Below are 16087 nucleotides of genomic sequence, written 5' to 3'. Positions count from 1 at the left end.
CTGTAACACTGATATACCCCACACCCCTCACTGTAACACTGATATACCCCACCCCCCTCACTGTAACACTGATATACCCCACACCCCTCACTGTAACACTCTGATATACCCCACACCCCTCACTGTAACACTCTGATATACCCCATACCCCTCACTGTAACACTCTCTGATATACCCCACACCCCTCACTGTAACACTCTGATATACCCCACACCCCTCACTGTAACACTGAAATACCCCACACCCCTCACTGTAACACTCTGATATACCCCTCACTGTAACACTGATATACCCCACACCCCTCACTGTAACACTGATATACCCCACATCCCTCACTGTAACACTGATATACCCCACACCCCTCACTGTAACACTGATATACCCCACCCCCCTCACTGTAACACTGATATACCCCACACCCCTCACTGTAACACTCTGATATACCCCACACCCCTCACTGTAACACTGATATACCCCACACCCCTCACTGTAATACTCTGATATACCCCACACCCCTCACTGTAACACTCTGATATACCCCACACCCCTCACTGTAACACTCTCTGATATACCCCACACCCCTCACTGTAACACTCTGATATACCCCACACCCCTCACTGTAACACTGAAATACCCCACACCCTCACTGTAACACTGATATACCCCACCCCCCTCACTGTAACACTGATATACCCCACACCCCTCACTGTAACACTGATATACCCCACATCCCTCACTGTAACACTGATATACCCCACACCCCTCACTGTAACACTGATATACCCCACACCCCTCACTGTAACACTGATATACCCCACACCCCTCACTGTAACACTCTGATATACCCCACACCCCTCACTGTAACGCTGATATACCCCACCCCCCTCACTGTAACACTGATATACCCCACACCCCTCACTGTAACACTCTGATATACCCCACACCCCTCACTGTAACACTCTGATATACCCCACACCCCTCACTGTAACACTCTCTGATATACCCCACACCCCTCACTGTAACACTGATATATCCCACACCCCTCACTGTAACACTCTGATATACCCCACACGCCTCACTGTAACACTGATATACCCCACACCCCTCACTGTAACACTGATATACCCCACACCCCTCACTGTAACACTGATATACCCCACACACCTCACTGTAACACTGATATACACTACACCCCTCACTGTAACACTGATATACCCCACACCCCTCACTGTAACACTCTGATATACCCCACACCCCTCACTGTAACACTGATATACCCCACACCCCTCACTGTAACACTGATATACCCCACACCCCTCACTGTAACACTCTGATATACCCCACACCCCTCACTGTAACACTCTGATATACCCCACACCCCTCACTGAAACACTGATATACCCCACACCCCTCACTGTAACACTCTGATATACCCCACACCCCTCACTGTAACACTGATATACCCCACACCCCTCACTGTAACACTGATATACCCCACACCCCTCACTGTAACACTGATATAACCCACACCCCTCACTGTAACACTGATATACCCCACACCCCTCACTGTAACACTGATATACCCCACACTCCTCACTGTAACACTGATATACCCCACGCCCCTCACTGTAACACTGAAATATCCCACACCCCTCACTGTAACACTGATATACCCCACACCCCTCACTGTAACACTGATATACCCCACATCCCTCACTGTAACACTGATATACCCCACACACCTCACTGTAACACTGATATACACTACACCCCTCACTGTAACACTGATATACCCCACACCCCTCACTGTAACACTCTGATATACCCCACACCCCTCACTGTAACGCTGATATACCCCACCCCCCTCACTGTAACACTGATATACCCCACACCCCTCACTGTAACACTCTGATATACCCCACACCCCTCACTGTAACACTCTGATATACCCCACACCCCTCACTGTAACACTCTCTGATATACCCCACACCCCTCACTGTAACACTGATATATCCCACACCCCTCACTGTAACACTCTGATATACCCCACACGCCTCACTGTAACACTGATATACCCCACACCCCTCACTGTAACACTGATATACCCCACACCCCTCACTGTAACACTGATATACCCCACACACCTCACTGTAACACTGATATACACTACACCCCTCACTGTAACACTGATATACCCCACACCCCTCACTGTAACACTCTGATATACCCCACACCCCTCACTGTAACACTGATATACCCCACACCCCTCACTGTAACACTGATATACCCCACACCCCTCACTGTAACACTCTGATATACCCCACACCCCTCACTGTAACACTCTGATATACCCCACACCCCTCACTGAAACACTGATATACCCCACACCCCTCACTGTAACACTCTGATATACCCCACACCCCTCACTGTAACACTGATATACCCCACACCCCTCACTGTAACACTGATATACCCCACACCCCTCACTGTAACACTGATATAACCCACACCCCTCACTGTAACACTGATATACCCCACACCCCTCACTGTAACACTGATATACCCCACACTCCTCACTGTAACACTGATATACCCCACGCCCCTCACTGTAACACTGAAATATCCCACACCCCTCACTGTAACACTGATATACCCCACACCCCTCACTGTAACACTGATATACCCCACATCCCTCACTGTAACACTGATATACCCCACACCCCTCACTGTAACACTGATATACCCCACACCCCTCACTGTAACACTGATATACCCCACACCCCTCACTGTAACACTCTGATATACCCCACACCCCTCACTGTAACGCTGATATACCCCACCCCCCTCACTGTAACACTGATATACCCCACACCCCTCACTGTAACACTCTGATATACCCCACACCCCTCACTGTAACACTCTGATATACCCCACACCCCTCACTGTAACACTCTCTGATATACCCCACACCCCTCACTGTAACACTGATATATCCCACACCCCTCACTGTAACACTCTGATATACCCCACACGCCTCACTGTAACACTGATATACCCCACACCCCTCACTGTAACACTGATATACCCCACACCCCTCACTGTAACACTGATATACCCCACACACCTCACTGTAACACTGATATACACTACACCCCTCACTGTAACACTGATATACCCCACACCCCTCACTGTAACACTCTGATATACCCCACACCCCTCACTGTAACACTGATATACCCCACACCCCTCACTGTAACACTGATATACCCCACACCCCTCACTGTAACACTCTGATATACCCCACACCCCTCACTGTAACACTCTGATATACCCCACACCCCTCACTGAAACACTGATATACCCCACACCCCTCACTGTAACACTCTGATATACCCCACACCCCTCACTGTAACACTGATATACCCCACACCCCTCACTGTAACACTGATATACCCCACACCCCTCACTGTAACACTGATATAACCCACACCCCTCACTGTAACACTGATATACCCCACACCCCTCACTGTAACACTGATATACCCCACACTCCTCACTGTAACACTGATATACCCCACGCCCCTCACTGTAACACTGAAATATCCCACACCCCTCACTGTAACACTGATATACCCCACACCCCTCACTGTAACACTGATATAACCCACACCCCTCACTGGAACACTGATATCCCCCACACCCCTCACTGTAACACTGATATACCCCACACTCCTCACTGTAACACTCTGATATACCCCACACCCCTCACTGTAACACACTGATATACCGCACACCCCTCACTGTAACACTCTGATATACCCCACACCCCTCACTGTAACACTGATATACCCCACACCCCTCACTGTAACACTGATATACCCCACACTGTAACACTGATATACCCCACACCCCTCACTGTAACACTGATATACCCCACACCCCTCACTGTAACACTGATATACCCCACACTGTAACACTGATATACCCCACACCCCTCACTGTAACACTCTGATATACCCCACACCCCTCACTGTAACACTCTGATATACCCCACACCCCTCACTGTAACACTCTGATATACCCCACACCCCTCACTGTAACACTGATATACCCCACACCCCTCACTGTAACACTGATATACCCACACCCCTCACTGTAACACTGATATACCCCACACCCCTCACTGTATCACTGATATACCCCACACCCCTCACTGTAACACTGATATACCCCACACCCCTCACTGTAACACTGATATACCTCACACCCCTCACTGTAACACTCTGATATACCCCACACCCCTCACTGTAACACTGATATACCCCACACCCCTCACTGTAACACTGATATACCCACACCCCTCACTGTAACACTGATATACCCCACACCCCTCACTGTAACACTGATATACCCCACACCACTCACTGTAACACTGATATACCCCACACCCCTCACTGTAACACTGATATACCCCACACCCCTCACTGTAACACTCTGATATACCCCACACCCCTCACTGTAACACTGATATACCCCTCACTGTAACACTGATATACCCCACACCCCTCACTGTAACACTGATATACCCCACACCCCTCACTGTAACACTGATATACCCCACACCCCTCACTGTAACACTGATATACCCCACACCCCTCACTGTAACACTGATATACCCCTCACTGTAACACTGATATACCCCACACCCCTCACTGTAACACTGATATACCCCACACACATCACTGTAACACTGATATACCCCACATCCCTCACTGTAACACTGATATAATCCCACGCCCCTCACTGTAACACTGATATACCCCACACCCCTCACTGTAACACTGATATACCCCTCACTGTAACACTGATATACCCCACACCCCTCACTGTAACACTGATATACCCCACACACATCACTGTAACACTGATATACCCCACACCCCTCACTGTAACACTGATATACCCCACACCCCTCACTGCAACACTGATATACCCCACACCCCTCACTGTAACACTGATATACCCCACACCCCTCACTGTAACACTGATATACCCCACACCCCTCACTGTAACACTGATATACCCCACACCCCTCACTGTAACACTGATATACCCCACACCCCTCACTGTAACACAGATATACCCCACACCCCTCACTGTAACACTGATATACCCCACACCCCTCACTGTAACACTGATATACCCCACACCCCTCACTGTAACACTGATATACCCCACACCCCTCACTGTAACACAGATATACCCCACACCCCTCACTGTAACACTGATATACCCCACACCCCTCACTGTAACACTGATATACCCCACACCCCTCACTGTAACACTGATATACCCCACACACATCACTGTAACACTGATATACCCCACACCCCTCACTGTCACACTCTGATATACCCCACACCCCTCACTGTAACACTGATATACCCCACACCCCTCACTGCAACACTGATATACCCCACACCCCTCACTGTAACACACTGATATACCCCACACCCCTCACTGTAACACTGATATACCCCACACCCCTCACTGTAACACTGATATACCCCACACCCCTCACTGTCACACTCTGATATACCCCACACCCCTCACTTTAACACTGATATACCCCACACCCCTCACTGTAACACTGATATACCCCACACCCCTCACTGTAACACTGATATACCCCACACCCCTCACTGTCACACTCTGATATACCCCACACCCCTCACTGTAACACTGATATACCCCACACCCCTCACTGCAACACTGATATACCCCACACCCCTCACTGTAACACTGATATACCCCACACCCCTCACTGTAACACTGATATACCCCACACCCCTCACTGTAACACTGATATACCCCACACCCCTCACTGTAACACTGATATACCCCACACCCCTCACTGTAACACTGATATACCCCACACCCCTCACTGTCACACTCTGATATACCCCACACCCCTCACTGTAACACTGATATACCCCACACCCCTCACTGCAACACTGATATACCCCACACCCCTCACTGTAACACTGATATACCCCACACCCCTCACTGTAACACTGATATACCCCACACCCCTCACTGTAACACTGATATACCCCACACCCCTCACTGTAACACTGATATACCCCACACCCCTCACTGTAACACTGATATACCCCACACCCCTCACTGTAACACTCTGATATACCTCACACCCCTCACTGTAACACTCTGATATACCCCACACCCCTCACTGTAACACTCTGATATACCCCACACCCCTCACTGTAACACTGATATACCCCACACCCCTCACTGTAACACTGATATACCCCACACCCCTCACTGTAACACTGATATACCCCACACCCCTCACTGTAACACTGATATACCCCACACCCCTCACTGTAACACTGATATACCCCACAACCCTCACTGTAACACTGATATACCACACACCCCTCACTGTAACACTGATATACCCCACACCCCTCACTGTAACACTGATATACCCCACACCCCTCACTGTAACACTGATATACCCCACACCCCTCACTGTAACACTGATATACCACACACCCCTCACTGTAACACTGATATACCCCACACCCCTCACTGTAACACTGATATACCCCACACCCCTCACTGTAACACTGATATACCCCACACCCCTCACTGTAACACTCTGATATACCCCACACCCCACACTGTAACACTCTCATATAACCCAAACATGTCTCTGTTGTTCTATTCTGGGCACAGACCGTACATGTCTGAGGGATCACTGCGGGATCAGGTAATCTACCCGGATCTAATTGAAGACACCGAGCGGAAAGGAATCACCGAACGGCAGCTGGAGGCAATTCTGCAACTGGTCAATTTGAATTACATTGTGCAGCGCGAAGGGGGTGAGTGCGGGAGGTAACGGCACTGTCCCCACACACAGTCCCAGGACAGGTACAGCACGGGGTTAGATACAGAGTAAAGCTCCCTCTACACTGTCCCCATCAAACACTCGCAGGACAGGTACAGCACGGGGTTAGATACAGAGTAAAGCTCCCTGTACACTGTCCCCATCAAACACTCCCAGGACAGGTACAGCACGGGGTTAGATACAGAGTAAAGCTCCCTGTACACTGTCCCCATCAAACACTCCCAGGACAGGTACAGCACGGGGTTAGATACAGAGTAAAGCTCCCTGTACACTGTCCCCATCAAACACTCCCAGGACAGGTGCAGCACGGGGTTAGATACAGAGTAAAGCTCCCTCTACACTGTCCCCACACACAGTCCCAGGACAGGTACAGCACGGGGTTAGATACAGAGGAAAGCCCCCTCTACACTGTCCCCATCAAACACTCCCAGGACAGGTACAGCACGGGGTTAGATACAGAGTAAAGCTCCCTGTACACTGTCCCCATCAAACACTCCCAGGACAGGTACAGCACGGGGTTAGATACAGAGTAAAGCTCCCTCTACACTGTCCCCATCAAACACTCCCAGGACAGGTACAGCACGGTGTTAGATACAGAGTAAAGTTCCCTCTACACTGTCCCCATCAAACACTCCCAGCACAGGTACAGCACGGGGTTAGATACAGAGTAAAGTTCCCTCTACACTGTCCCCATCAAACACTCCCAGGACAGGTACAGCACGGGGTTAGATACAGAGTAAAGCTCCCTCTACACTGTCCTCATCAAACACTCCCAGGACAGGTACAGCACGGGGTTAGATACAGAGTAAAGCTCCCTCTTCACTGTCCCCATCAAACACCCCCAGGGCAGGTACAGCACGGGTTTAGATACAGAGTAAAGCTCCCTCTACACTGTCCCCATCAAGCACTCCCAGGACAGGTACAGCACGGGGATAGATACAGAGTAAAGCTCCCGCTACACTGTCCCCATCAAACACTCCCAGGACAGGTACAGCACGGGGTTAGATACAGAGTAAAGCTCCCTCTGCACTGTCCCCATCAAACACTCCCATGACAGTTACAGCACTCGGTTAGATAAAGAGTAAAGCTCCCTCTACACTGTCCCCATCAAACACTCCCAGGACAGGTACAGCACAGGGTGTGATACAGAGTAAAGCTCCCTCTACACTGTCCCCATCAAACACTCCCAGTACCATAAAACACACCAGGACAGGTACAGCACGAGTTTGATACAGAGTAAACCTCTCTCTACACTGTCCCCATCAAACACTCCCAGGACAGGTACAGCACGGGGTTAGATACAGAGTAAAGCTCCCGCAAGACTGTCCCCATCAAACATTCCCAGGACAGGTACAGCATGGGGTTCGATACAGAGTAAAACTCCCTCTACACTGTCCCCATCAAACACTCCCAGGACAGGGACAGCACGGGGTTAGATACAGAGTAAAGCTCCCTGTACACTGTCCCCATCAAACACTCCCAAGACAGGTACAGCACGGGGTTAAAGGCAGAGTAAAGCTCCCTCTACACTGTCCCCATCAAACACTCCCAGGACAGGTACAGCACGGGGTTAGATACAGAGTAAAGCTATCTCTACACTGTCCCCATCAAACACTCCCATGACAGGTACAGCACGGGGTTACATACAGAGTAAAGCTGCCTCTACACTGTCTCCATCAAATACTCCCAGGACAGCTACAGCACGGGGTTAGATACGGAGTAAAGCTCACTCTACCCTGTATCCATCAGACACTCCCAGGACAGGTACAGCACGGGGTTAGATACAGAGTAAAGCTCCCTCTACACTGTCCCCATCAAGCACTCCCAGGACAGGTACAGCACAGAGTTAGATACAGAGTAAATCTCCCTCTACACTGTCCCCATCAAACACTCCCAGGACTATCAAACACTCCCAGGACAGGTACAGCACGGGGTTAGATACAGAGTAAAGCTCCCTCTACACTGTCCCCATCAAACACTCCCAGGACAGGTACAGCACGGGGTTAGATACAGAGTAAAGCTCCCTCTACACTGTCCCCATCAAACACTCCCAGGACAGGTACAGCACAGGGTTAGATACAGAGTAAAGCTCCCTCTACACTGTCCCCATCAAACTCTCCCAGGACAGGTACAGCACGGGGTTAGATACAGAGTAAAGCTCCCTCTACACTGTCCCCATCAAACACTCCCAGGACAGGTACAGCACAGGGTTAGATACAGAGTAAAGCTCCCTCTACACTGTCCCCATCAAACTCTCCCAGGACAGGTACAGCACGGGGTTAGATACAGAGTAAAGCTCCCTCTACACTGTCCCCATCAAACACTCCCAGGACAGGGACAGCACGGGGTTAGGTACAGAGTAAAACTTCCTCTACACTGTCCCCATCAAACACTCCCAGGACAGGTACAGCACGGGGTTAGATACAGAGTAAAGCTCCCTCTACACTGTCCCCATCAAACACTCCCAGTACCATAAAACACACCAGGACAGGTACAGCACGAGTTTGATACAGAGTAAACCTCTCTCTACACTGTCCCCATCAAACACTCCCAGGACAGGTACAGCACGGGGTTAGATACAGAGTAAAGCTCCCGCTATACTGTCCCCATCAAACATTCCCAGGACAGGTACAGCATGGGGTTCGATACAGAGTAAAACTCCCTCTACACTGTCCCCATCAAACACTCCCAGGACAGGGACAGCACGGGGTTAGATACAGAGTAAAGCTCCCTGTACACTGTCCCCATCAAACACTCCCAAGACAGGTACAGCACGGGGTTAAAGGCAGAGTAAAGCTCCCTCTACACTGTCCCCATCAAACACTCCCAGGACAGGTACAGCACGGGGTTAGATACAGAGTAAAGCTATCTCTACACTGTCCCCATCAAACACTCCCATGACAGGTACAGCACGGGGTTACATACAGAGTAAAGCTGCCTCTACACTGTCCCCATCAAATACTCCCAGGACAGCTACAGCACGGGGTTAGATACGGAGTAAAGCTCACTCTACCCTGTCCCCATCAGACACTCCCAGGACAGGTACAGCACGGGGTTAGATACAGAGTAAAGCTCCCTCTACACTGTCCCCATCAAGCACTCCCAGGACAGGTACAGCACAGAGTTAGATACAGAGTAAATCTCCCTCTACACTGTCCCCATCAAACACTCCCAGGACTATCAAACACTCCCAGGACAGGTACAGCACGGGGTTAGATACAGAGTAAAGCTCCCTCTACACTGTCCCCATCAAACACTCCCAGGACAGGTACAGCACGGGGTTAGATACAGAGTAAAGCTCCATCTACACTGTCCCCATCAAACACTCCCAGGACAGGTACAGCACGGGGTTAGATACAGAGTAAAGCTCCCTCTACACTGTCCCCATCAAACACTCCCAGGACAGGTACAGCACGGGGTTAGATACAGAGTAAAGCTTCCTCTACACTGTCCCCATCAAACACTCCCAGGACAGGTACAGCACAGGGTTAGATACAGAGTAAAGCTCCCTCTACACTGTCCCCATCAAACTCTCCCAGGACAGGTACAGCACGGGGTTAGATACAGAGTAAAGCTCCCTCTACACTGTCCCCATCAAACACTCCCAGGACAGGTACAGCACAGGGTTAGATACAGAGTAAAGCTCCCTCTACACTGTCCCCATCAAACTCTCCCAGGACAGGTACAGCACGGGGTTAGATACAGAGTAAAGCTCCCTCTACACTGTCCCCATCAAACACTCCCAGGACAGGGACAGCACGGGGTTAGGTACAGAGTAAAACTCCCTCTACACTGTCCCCATCAAACACTCCCAGGACAGGTACAGCACGGGGTTAGATACAGAGTAAAGCTCCCTCTACACTGTCCCCATCAAACACTCCCAGGACAGGTACAGCACGGGGTTAGATACAGAGTAAAGCTCCCTCTACACTGTCCCCATCAAACACTCCCAGGACAGGTACAGCACGGGGTTAGATACAGAGTAAAGCTCCCTCTGCACTGTCCCCATCAAACACTCCCAGGACAGGTACAGCACGGGGTTAGAGACAGAGTAAAGCTCCCTCTGCACTGTCTCCATCAAACACCCCCAGGACAGGTACAGCACGGGGTTAGAGACAGAGTAAATGGCGAGTTCATTATTTTGTGCCATGTGTTGATGTCATTTCCGTCTCTAGGTTGGGACGCCCACAATGATTGGCAGGATGTTCTTTCGGGTGGGGAGAAACAGCGAATGGGAATGGCTCGAATGTTTTATCACCGGTAGGTTCTACCGCCCCCCCCTCCCCCACCACCACCACCACCCCCACCCATCCTAACCAGAGACCCCTGAATATCTTTGCAAGCAATGGCACAGACTCCGCACTGTCAGAGGGTCAATACTGAGGGAGTGCTGCACTGTCAGAGGGTCAGTACTGAGGGAGTGCCGCACTGTCAGAGGGTCAGTACTGAGGGAGTGCTGCACTGTCAGAGGGTCAATACTGAGGGAGTGCCGTACTGTCAGAGAGTCAGTACTGAGGGAGTGCCGCACTGTCAGAGGGTCAATACTGAGGGAGTGCCGCACTGTCAGAGGGTCAATACTGAGGGAGTGCCGCACTGTCAGAGGGTCAGTGCTGAGGGAGTGCCGCACTGTCAGAGGGTCAGTACTGAGGGAGTGCCGCACTGTCAGAGGGTCAGTACTGAGGGAGTGCTGCACTGTCAGAGGGTCAGTGCTGAGGGAGTGCTGCACTGTCAGAGGGTCAGTACTGAGGGAGTGCTGCACTGTCAGAGGGTCAGTGCTGAGGGAGTGCTGCACTGTCAGAGGGTCAGTACTGAGGGAGTGCCGCACTGTCAGAGGGTCAGTACTGAGGGAGTGCCGCACTGTCAGAGGGTCAGTACTGAGGGAGTGCCGCACTGTCAGAGGGTCAGTACTGAGGGAGTGCCGCACTGTCAGAGGGTCAGTACTGTGGGAGTGCCGCACTGTCAGAGGGTCAGTGCTGAGGGAGTGCCGCACTGTCAGAGGGTCAGAACTGAGGGAGTGCCACACTTTCAGAGGGTCAGTACTGAGGGAGTGCCGCACTGTCAGAGGGTCAGTACTGAGGGAGTGCCGCACTGTCAGAGGGTCAGTGCTGAGGGAGTGCCGCACAGTCAGAGGGTCAGTGCTGAGGGAGTGCCGCACTGTCAGAGTCAGTGCTGAGGGAGTGCCGCACAGTCAGAGGGTCAGTACTGAGGGAGTGCCGCACTGTCAGAGGGTCAGTGCTGAGGGAGTGCCGCACAGTCAGAGGGTCAGTACTGAGGGAGTGCCGCACTGTCAGAGGGTCAGTGCTGAGGGAGTGCCGCACAGTCAGAGGGTCAGTACTGAGGGAGTGCCGCACTGTCAGAGGGTCAGTGCTGAGGGAGTGCTGCACTGTCAGAGGGTCAGTGCTGAGGGAGTGCCGCACAGTCAGAGGGTCAGTGCTGAGGGAGTGCTGCACTGTCAGAGGGTCAGTACTGAGGGAGTGCTGCACTGTCAGAGGGTCAGTACTGAGGGAGTGCCGCACTGTCAGAGGGTCAGTACTGAGGGAGTGCTGCTCTGTCAGAGGGTCAGTACTGAGGGAGTGCCGCACAGTCAGAGGGTCAGTACTGAGGGAGTGCTGCACTGTCAGAGGGTCAGTACTGAGGGAGTGCCGCACTGTCAGAGGGTCAGTGCTGAGGGAGTGCTGCACTGTCAGAGGGTCAGTACTGAGGGAGTGCTGCACTGTCAGAGGGTCAGTACTGAGGGAGTGCCGCACTGTCAGAGGGTCAGAACTGAGGGAGTGCCACACTTTCAGAGGGTCAGTACTGAGGGAGTGCCGCACTGTCAGAGGGTCAGTACTGAGGGAGTGTTGCACTGTCAGAGGGTCAGTACTGAGGGAGTGCTGCACTGTCAGAGGGTCAGTACTGAGGGAATGCCGCACTGTCAGAGGGTCAGTACTGAGGGAGTGCCGCACTGTCAGAGGGTCAGTACTGAGGGAGTGCCGCACTGTCAGAGGGTCAGTACTGAGGGAGTGCTGCACTGTCAGAGATTCAGTGCTGAGGGAGTGCCGCACAGTCAGAGGGTCAGTACTGAGGGAGTGCCGCACTGTCAGAGGGTCAGTGCTGAGGGAGTGCCGCACTGTCAGAGTCAGTGCTGAGGGAGTGCCGCACAGTCAGAGGGTCAGTACTGAGGGATTGCCGCACTGTCAGAGGGTCAGTGCTGAGGGAGTGCCGCACAGTCAGAGGGTCAGTACTGAGGGAGTGCCGCACAGTCAGAGGGTCAGTGCTGAGGGAGTGCTGCACTGTCAGAGGGTCAGTACTGAGGGAGTGCTGCACTGTCAGAGGGTCAGTGCTGAGGGAGTGCCGCACTGTCAGAGGGTCAGTGCTGAGGGAGTGCTGCACTGTCAGAGTCAGTTCTGAGGGAGTGCCGCACAGTCAGAGGGTCAGTACTGAGGGAGTGCCGCACTGTCAGAGGGTCAGTGCTGAGGGAGTGCCGCACAGTCAGAGGGTCAGTACTGAGGGAGTGCCGCACTGTCAGAGGGTCAGTGCTGAGGGAGTGCCGCACAGTCAGAGGGTCAGTACTGAGAGAGTGCCGCACTGTCAGAGGGTCAGTGCTGAGGGAGTGCCGCACAGTCAGAGGGTCAGTACTGAGGGAGTGCCGCACTGTCAGAGGGTCAGTGCTGAGGGAGTGCTGCACTGTCAGAGGGTCAGTGCTGAGGGAGTGCCGCACAGTCAGAGGGTCAGTGCTGAGGGAGTGCTGCACTGTCAGAGGGTCAGTACTGAGGAGTGCTGCACTGTCAGTGGGTCAGTACTGAGGGAGTGCCGCACTGTCAGAGGGTCAGTACTGAGGGAGTGCTGCACTGTCAGAGGGTCAGTACTGAGGGAGTGCCGCACTGTCAGAGGGTCAGTGCTGAGGGAGTGCTGCACTGTCAGAGGGTCAGTACTGAGGGAGTGCTGCACTGTCAGAGGGTCAGTACTGAGGGAGTGCCGCACAGTCAGAGGGTCAGTACTGAGGGAGTGCTGCACTGTCAGAGGGTCAGTACTGAGGGAGTGCCGCACTGTCAGAGGGTCAGTGCTGAGGGAGTGCTGCACTGTCAGAGGGTCAGTACTGAGGGAGTGCTGCACTGTCAGAGGGTCAGTACTGAGGGAGTGCTGCACTGTCAGAGGGTCAGTACTGAGGGAGTGCCGCACTGTCAGAGGGTCAGTACTGAGGGAGTGCCGCACTGTCAGAGGGTCAGTGCTGAGGGAGTGCTGCACTGTCAGAGGGTCAGTACTGAGGGAGTGCTGCACTGTCAGAGGGTCAGTACTGAGGGAGTGCTGCACTGTCAGAGGGTCAGTACTGAGGGAGTGCCGCACTGTCAGAGGGTCAGTACTGAGGAGTGCCGCACTGTCAGAGGGTCAGTACTGAGGGAGTGCTGCACTGTCAGAGGGTCAGTACTGAGGGAGTGCCGCACTGTCGGAGGGTCAGTACTGAGTGTGCCGCACTGTCGGAGGAGTCAGTACTGAGTGTGCCGCACTGTCAGAGGGTCAGTACTGAGGGAGTGCCGCACTGTCGAGGGTCAGTACTGAGGGAGCGCCGCACTGTCAGAGGGTCAGTACTGAGGGAGCGCCGCACTGTCAGAGGGTCAGTACTGAGGGAGTGCCGCACTGTCGGAGGGTCAGTACTGAGGGAGTGCCGCACTGTCAGAGGGTCAGTACTGAGGGAGTGCCGCACTGTCAGAGGGTCAGTACTGAGGGAGTGCCGCACTGTCAGAGGGTCAGTACTGAGTGTGCCGCACTGTCGGAGGGTCAGTACTGAGTGTGCCGCACTGTCGGAGGGTCAGTACTGTGGGAGTGCCGCACTGTCAGAGGGTCAGTACTGAGTGTGCCGCACTGTCAGAGGGTCAGTACTGAGGGAGTGCCGCACTGTCAGAGGGTCAGTACTGAGGGAGTGCTGCACTGTCAGAGGGTCAGTGCTGAGGGAGTGCCGCACTGTCAGAGGGTCAGTACTGAGGGAGTGCCGTGTTGTTGTTGCAGACCGCAGTACGCCCTTCTGGACGAGTGTACGAGTGCCGTCAGCATTGACATCGAGGGAAAGATCTTCCAAGCAGCGAAGGATTGTGGGATATCGCTGCTGTCCATCACCCACCGGCCGTCACTATGGTGAGTGCGGAGCGGGGAGGGGCACCACACTGGGGCCGGGGTGGGGGGACTGCGGATATCACATCCACCCGACCCCACATTCCTCTCCCGTCCCGGCCCTCTCTCTTGCCCCGCCCCCTCTCTTGCCCCGCCCCCTCTCTTGCCCCGCCCCCTCTCTTGCCCCGCCCCCTCTCTTGCCCCGCCCCCTCTCTTGCCCCGCCCCCTCTCTTGCCCCGCCCCCTCTCTTGCCCCGCCCCTCTCTTGCCCCGCCCCTCTCTTGCCCGCCCCTCTCTTGCCCCGCCCCTCTCTTGCCCCGCCCTCTCTTGCCCCGCCCCTCTCTTGCCCCGCCCCTCTCTTGCCCCGCCCCTCTCTTGCCCCGCCCCCTCTTGCCCCGCCCCTCTCTTGCCCCGCCCCCCTCTTGCCCCGCCCCCCTCTTGCCCCGCCCCCTCTTGCCCCGCCCCCCTCTTGCCCCGCCCCCTCTTGCCCCGCCCCCCTCTTGCCCCGCCCCCTCTTGCCCCGCCCCCCTCTTGCCCCGCCCCCCTCTTGCCCCGCCCCCCTCTTGCCCCGCCCCCTCTTGCCCGCCCCCCTCTTGACCCGCCCCCCTCTTGCCCCGCCCCTCTTGCCCCGCCCCCTCTTGCCCCGCCCCCTCTTGCCCCGCCCCCTCTTGCCCCGCCCCCTCTTGCCCCGCCCCCCTCTTGCCCCGCCCCCCTCTTGCCCCGCCCCCCTCTTGCCCCGCCCCCCTCTTGCCCCGCCCCCTCTTGCCCCGCCCCCCTCTTGCCCCGCCCCCTCTTGCCCCGCCCCCTCTTGCCCCGCCCCCTCTTGCCCCGCCCCCTCTTGCCCCGCCCCTCTTGCCCCGCCCCCTCTTGCCCGCCCCCTCTTGCCCCGCCCCCTCTTGCCCCGCCCCCCTCTTGCCCCGCCCCCTCTTGCCCCGCCCCCCTCTTGCCCCGCCCCCCTCTTGCCCCGCCCCCCTCTTGCCCCGCCCCCCTCTTGCCCCGCCCCCTCTTGCCCCGCCCCCCTCTTGCCCCGCCCCCCTCTTGCCCCGCCCCCTCTTGCCCGCCCCCCTCT

At 54.4% G+C, this 16087-nt stretch overlaps 1 protein-coding gene across 1 annotated transcript in view; it reads left to right on the top strand.

The window, feature by feature from the left end:
• The window catches only part of LOC140398894 (ATP-binding cassette sub-family D member 1-like), a 66602-nt gene extending 51539 nt beyond the window's left edge, over positions 1-15063 (top strand). Inside the window, exons 7-9 of the mRNA XM_072487850.1 lie at positions 6760-6905; positions 11107-11191; positions 14918-15063. Coding sequence (XP_072343951.1) covers positions 6760-6905; positions 11107-11191; positions 14918-15047 — 361 coding nt within the window. The 3' untranslated portion in view covers positions 15048-15063. The remainder of the gene's footprint in view (positions 1-6759; positions 6906-11106; positions 11192-14917) is intronic.
• The last annotated feature ends 1024 nt before the right edge of the window (positions 15064-16087 follow it).

This window comes from Scyliorhinus torazame, chromosome 22, assembly GCF_047496885.1.
Source record: "Scyliorhinus torazame isolate Kashiwa2021f chromosome 22, sScyTor2.1, whole genome shotgun sequence".
In the NCBI taxonomy this organism is placed as follows: domain Eukaryota; kingdom Metazoa; phylum Chordata; class Chondrichthyes; order Carcharhiniformes; family Scyliorhinidae; genus Scyliorhinus; species Scyliorhinus torazame.
Note: the sequence above shows the minus strand (reverse complement) of the source record. Positions and strands in the feature narration are given on the sequence as shown.